General features: G+C 31.6%; 1 protein-coding gene across 1 annotated transcript; it reads left to right on the top strand.

Annotated features, from left to right (window-relative positions):
* The first annotated feature begins 1488 nt into the window (after window positions 1-1488).
* On the top strand, window positions 1489-3960 carry LOC109219338 (S-type anion channel SLAH1-like). Its single transcript, XM_019383773.1, has 2 exons — window positions 1489-2393; window positions 3404-3960. Exons 1-2 carry the CDS (start codon window positions 1551-1553, stop codon window positions 3665-3667), a joined length of 1107 nt encoding a protein of 368 aa, XP_019239318.1. The 5' UTR covers window positions 1489-1550; the 3' UTR covers window positions 3668-3960.
* The last annotated feature ends 2644 nt before the right edge of the window (window positions 3961-6604 follow it).

The raw sequence follows: 6604 nt of genomic DNA, 5'->3' as shown, positions 1-6604 counted from the left end.
TGTTTTAACTTTACTACGTCGTAGTGCCCTATCTCTCTTTTACGTACAGCTTTTAAATATTTTCAATTTAAAAGTATTTCTATACCTAATATCAAGTTGTGTTTTATATTGTTAAAAGGATCGTTGTGGCTGAGAAGCATAACCAATTTGGCCTAATTAAAGAAGACCACACAGAAGATGGGTTTAAGCTGAGGGATTATATTAAACTATGTAATTAGAACATCATGTCAACACTCATAATGATCAGTTTATATTACATTTCAATTCTTCTGTTAATAAAGAAAGAAAAGGAAAAAGAAGCACAAAATTTATGACATGAATAATTATAAAAAAAGCTTTGGGGATAAACATATATGACAAGGCTCCGATTTAAAACGTAAAGCAACAATTAGCATATAGGAAGAGAGCAATCTATTTGTTACATATGAGGAACTGCACCCAATTCATCAGCCTTTAAAACAGCCTTTTTTTATTATTTTATTAAAGTTCATTTATTGAAAGCGCATAAATAGTTCAAAGAGGATTATTACGAATTGGGATTAATCTAACCTATTTAATCCCTAACAAGTCTTTGCGGTACAGAAATAAAATATGCAAGGGAAGGAAATTTATGTATAGGGTATCCGAATCGATTCCTATCATTCTTCTTATCTTTCCATTCTGCGCCAAGGAGTCAGCTACCCTATTAGCTTCTCTATATGTAGGTCTCAATGGCGAGCAATCCGTTGTCCTTAGGAGAAACCTGCAATCATTTAGCAAATGTGAGAAAGATGTAGCTTTTATTGGTGTTGTGATGAGGTCAACCAATACTTGTGAGTCTGTTTCCACTAATATGGAGAACGGATTTTTTTGTAAAATAACCTAGTTATTCATGCAAGAAATATCAGATAATTATTATCTCTAATACTGATACATTGATTTCTCAATGCCTTGTTAGGATTGTTGTAATTGAAAAAATAATAATTATTCGCACCTAATATTATCAAACTAACAAACACATGACATGCGTCTATCATATGCACCTTTATCAATAACCATAATTAATTAATGTATGTGTATATAAGTTAGAAATGATAAGAAGTTACCTTTACAAAGATCTTTAAAAATATAGTTTCGACGATTTTAAGACTCTGTAAAGATATGAATATTCAGACCTATTAACATGTAAATGATTTAGCTCAATAAGATCAAAAAGGCGATTTTAAAAGAAAAAAAACAAACACACATAATGGATAAAAATTTGAATAGTTTAGATTCAGACTTCCATTTAAAAAATAAATGCAGCCTTAATTCCTCAAGTGTATTTTATAAGTTTTTTAACAACTATAATAAAATGGTATACACCTAAGTGACCTAACAAAGGAAGTTTACTTTATATACCAACAAATGATCATGACTGATCCCACACTACATCTTGCTTTAATTTTACTAATCTTGGATTATATGAGTGTGCACTTTTACTCTTCAAATCATCACTATATATAGCCCTAAATTAAGTTCTACAAATATACACCATATTCTCCTACATTCAGCACTAAGCCAATATTTCAATGGGGGAAGAAGTTTTTGAATCAACAATCAAAGTCACAATAAGTGATGATACTATGAAATCAGATATTTCCAAGAAATCATCTTCTCCTTCTTTGTTGACTAAACTACATGCAGGCTATTTTAGAATAAGCCTATCTTTAGGTGGTCAAGCCTTATTATGGAAAGTTCTAATTGAACATTTAGATAAATCACAAACTCTTCACCACTTATTTCATACTCTCCCTTCAACTACTTTCCTCTTACTATGGTGGATTTCCCTTTGTACCCTTATTATCCTCTCTTTTCTTTACATTTTAAGGTGTATTTTTCACTTCTCATTAGTTAAATCTGAGTTTTTACATCCTGTTGGTGTAAACTATCTCTTTGCTCCTTGGATTTCTTGGCTTTTGTTGCTACAATCAGCACCATTTAGTATTCCACATGTTGGTTCTTGCCAAGTTTTTTGGTGGATTTTCGTCGTTCCGGTTGGGATTCTTGATGTGAAAATATATGGACAATGGTTTACTACTGAGAAAAGGTTTTTATCAATGGTTGCAAATCCAACTAGCCAACTTTCTGTATTGGGAAATTTGACTGGTGCTTGGGTTGCAAGTAAAAAAGAATGGAAAGAGAGTGCTGTTTGTATATTTACATTAGGGTTAACACATTATTTGGTAGTGTTTATTACACTTTATCAAAGATTATCTGGTAGTAATAGCTTACCTGCTATGCTTAGACCTTCTTTCTTTTTGTTTGTGGCTGCACCTAGTATGGCTAGCTTAGCTTGGGCTTCTATTTCTGGGGATTTTGATATGTCATGCAGAATGCTCTTTTTTCTGTCACTATTTCTCTTCACTTCTTTGGTAAGTCTCTCATCTTCTTCTTTATTATATTAGCTTCAAAAGATACTATATATGCATTATATTATAATTAGGGACCTATCTAGTAGTCTTATTCCCATTTTAAATAGTCTTGTACATAGTACTTATTTAAAAACAAAATGAGGCCTAGAATCATAGTATTTTCTTTGTCGCAATTTATGTCATGCACTTTCCTTATTAGTGTGTCTAAAAATAATAATACCTTTCTATATTTAGAAATAATGAGTTATAAACTTTTTGTTTTATCCTTATAAGAAGTAAATATTTTGGACCACAAGTTTCAAAAGTCGTTCTTTCTTTCTTTCTTTCTTTCTTAAACTTCGTGATGCAATCAAAGTCGATCCCATAGAAAGAGATATGGAGTACAAAACATTTACATGTTCCTTCATATATATATATATATATATATATATATATATACACACACACACACATTAAGTTTCTTCAAAACTTCTTTTAATCAGTCCCAAAAAGAATGACATCATTTTATATTTAATAACAATTTAATTAACTTTAAACATCTCAGTTTACCCTTAATAAGAAGATCTATAGCCACATAAATTTCTCTGGCTTTTAAACCATAAATTTTAAAAATCTTTATTTTTCTAAAAAACATTGTGCCAAGTCAAGCATCCTCACATAAATTAGGACAGAAGGAGTATAACAATGTAATGAAATTTTACATCGGTATATTTAATCGGCTAAAACTACTTGCCATATTTTTACATCCATCTACAATTGGTTTATATTTAATTACCTCTTCTTTCTAAATTTAGTTGATTAATTTGCGAATGGAATGAGGAAATCCTACATATTGGCGGTGTGTGCATGCTAGCTGAACGTAACAATTTTGGTCCAAATTCTATATTTGACTTAAAAAGTACATTAAATATATACAAATTATTATGAATACAATAATAACTTAAAAGAATTAGAATGATCGACTCATAAACTTTAAATATCTAATGACTTTTCTTGTTGATGTGATATAGGTCTGTAGGCCAGCACTATTCAAGAAATCAATGAGAAAGTTCAATGTTGCATGGTGGGCTTATTCATTTCCACTTAGTTTCCTAGCCTTAGCCTCTGCACAATATGCACATCAAGTAAAAGGTCCTGTTTCTGCTGGACTTATGCTACTTCTCTCAGCCCTTTCAGTTCTTGTTTTTGTTGGTTTGACAGTTTCCACTGCTCTCAATCTTGACATGCTTTTGGCTGATAATGATCGCTATTTAAACTTCACCAAACGTAAATAGTCGTATCAAAGACAGCACCTTCTATCAGAAATGGAGAAAATATGCTATGGAAATTCTGTTCGGTCAGAAATTAATACAGACACAATGGGCTAGCTTCAACAATTTCAAGAAATAATTATGATATTGCCTAGTGCTAATATTATTGTGATTCCTAATAATATTGTCATTTCTTTTTTAAACTTCATGTTGATTCAAACTTTGCCTCATAAAGAGAAATAGTTTAAAAGTTTTGTACATTATTAATGTAATTTGACCTATTATATATGACAAGTTACTGAATTGCATTTTTTCTAGGTTCTAGGAAATTGCTTATCAGAAAATTTCAAGTAATTACTCCCTCCGTTCCAGTTTATGTGAACTTATTTCCTTTTTGGTCCGTTCCAAAAAGAATTATCCCTTTCTAAATTTGAAAACAATTTAGCTTAAACTTACAATTCTACCCTTAATGAGAAGCTTTTACAACCACACAAATACTCTGAGCCCCTTTTTAACTTGTTTAGGACCACAAATTCCAAAAGTCTTCATTTTTTCTTAAACTACATGCCCAATCAAACAGGTTCACATAAATTGGAATGGAGGGAGTAATAATCTTAGAATAAGTGACTCGACTAAATAATTTTCTTACACGGACAACATATAAAACATAAGGGATGAGATAGGAAATATTAACACATAACTAAGTAAATAAATGTGCATTTTTTGTATAATAAATTGGGCATTAAGATAGATAGTCACATACTTAAGCATGATAATGCAATACTCAGCGGTCGTGAATTCAACTCTTATGATCACCAATAATTTAAAAAAGAGTTTTCACGTGTTTGACTCATGGAACAACATACTTCCATTAGTTAAGTGTCTAATAAGAACGCAGGCGCCATAGCTGAACTGGAAAAAATTGTCAACGAAGTCGGCAATGATAACCAACCGAAACCTCATACAATTCCATGCACGAGTAAGCTTTAAAGTGACAACTAAATTAAACATCTCCTACTTGTCCACAAATGTTAACTTTCAATTCAAATTTTTTAAAGAAAAAAGTCGTACGATTCATAAGTGTACAAAGGATTCCGCATTCATGTAGGGTCCTGAAAAGGATCGTACCCTTAAGGATGTGATATAGACAGCTTACCTTAATGCAAATATTAGTGGCTATTTCCAAGACCCGAACTCGTGCCCTATAAATCACACAGAGATAATTTTACTGTGGTTGCTCTAAAAACTATAGCAACTTTAATGTTTCCTAGTAAAGTGCCAAGTATTATACACTACAAGAAAATAGGCCTTTAGCGAGGGGAAATTCGGTCGTTAAAACCCCTAATCCAGTCGTTATTAGTCACTAACGGCCACGAAAAAACCGGTCGTCGCCGGTCGCTAAAAGCCCCGACATTAAAAGTTTACGACCGGATCTCAAGTCGGTCGTTAAAAAACCTTTAGCGACAACAAGAAATCCGGTCGTTGTAGCTCCTTTTAGCGACCAAATTTTCCTTCGCTGCTTGTAATTCCGGTCGTTAAATCTTGTAATTACGACAACAAATTCAATCACTAAAAGTTCTTTAACCTTCGCTAGTTGTCTATTAGTTTTCCACAACAATCAAATCGAATCTTTCAGGGCTTAGGCATATAGACACATCTGAAAAGACACAATAATATGTGTCCATATAAATTTCATAGTCAATTACAAAGAACTAGTCATATTACAAGAATATACATGTACAATTTGTATGACAATATGTTGTCAACTCCTAACAAAAGAGAATAGAATCCATGTACAAGTGAAAACATCTTTAAACAACTCTAAAATAATAGAAAACATGTCTCTCTTGTGCTTCAACTTGTTTTTTACTATTTGTAGTTGCTTATACTTGCTCTGCACTTTTCTTAAAACTTGAAATTCTTGATCTCCTGAAAGGACAATGTTAAAAAAAAAATATTACTAGAAAAACTTCAAAATCCTAACAAGCATATAGACAGGCATGTGTCCAAATCTAAATAACAACGCCATGAGCAGGATGAGACAACAAGATACGCTTGTCAAATATACTTTTAGCCATTCTCATCTAGAGTAACATAGTGCGATATATTCCGTTATACTTGTATTGATAGGCTACACCTCTAATCTAATATTAATAAATTCTACTGCTTAATGCAAGACCCACTAGTATATAAATTTTAAATAAGTTTCTAATAAAACACTTTTACTTTAATTTTCCATGACACAACAATCATCCATAACAATAAACATGAGAGATAAGCATAACCGCAGCTTGACCAAACTAAGCTGAAATAAGTATCATGAATTTACTGCTATTTAGGATGAAAGAAAGCATAAATATTTCAAGAACTCACAACTAGTAGCCAATGTTGCTGTGTTCCTTAACTGTTCTTGGACTTCTGCTCTTTTACATAGGTAACCTGGTGACATACTCCTCCTTTGTATAGGTACGTTTGTAACTTCTACTAATTCTGAAAGCCGAGATGTAAGTTCACTGTGCAACTATCACCAGTTATCTAAATCCTTGAAATCTAAAGCAAGGTTCGAAACAATCGTCTATGATGTATCTCAATCATAGTTAACAAGAGTCATATTCACAATTAACCAAACCAATTATCTTTTCTACTAATGAGCACCAAATTGATTTCAAAAAATAACATACATATATATTCAATCACATAAACAAATTTAAAGGCAAAAAGAATCACAAAATACCAGTTATCTTCTACCAAGAAGTGATTGATTAATCATAGAATATCAGACAAATAAATTGCTAACTCATAACTTGCTTAAAATTTACTCGCACAAAAGTTCTCAAAAATAAACAAATAAGCTAAAAAAAAAAATAGATCCATCTGCAAACTGTAAGAAAGAACATTACAAAAGGATGCTCTTCATATTCTTATCCTTTTTTACCTTGAAAATTATAGCATTTAATCATA

This window comes from Nicotiana attenuata, unplaced genomic scaffold, assembly GCF_001879085.1.
Source record: "Nicotiana attenuata strain UT unplaced genomic scaffold, NIATTr2, whole genome shotgun sequence".
NCBI classification, from domain to species: domain Eukaryota; kingdom Viridiplantae; phylum Streptophyta; class Magnoliopsida; order Solanales; family Solanaceae; genus Nicotiana; species Nicotiana attenuata.
Note: the sequence above shows the minus strand (reverse complement) of the source record. Positions and strands in the feature narration are given on the sequence as shown.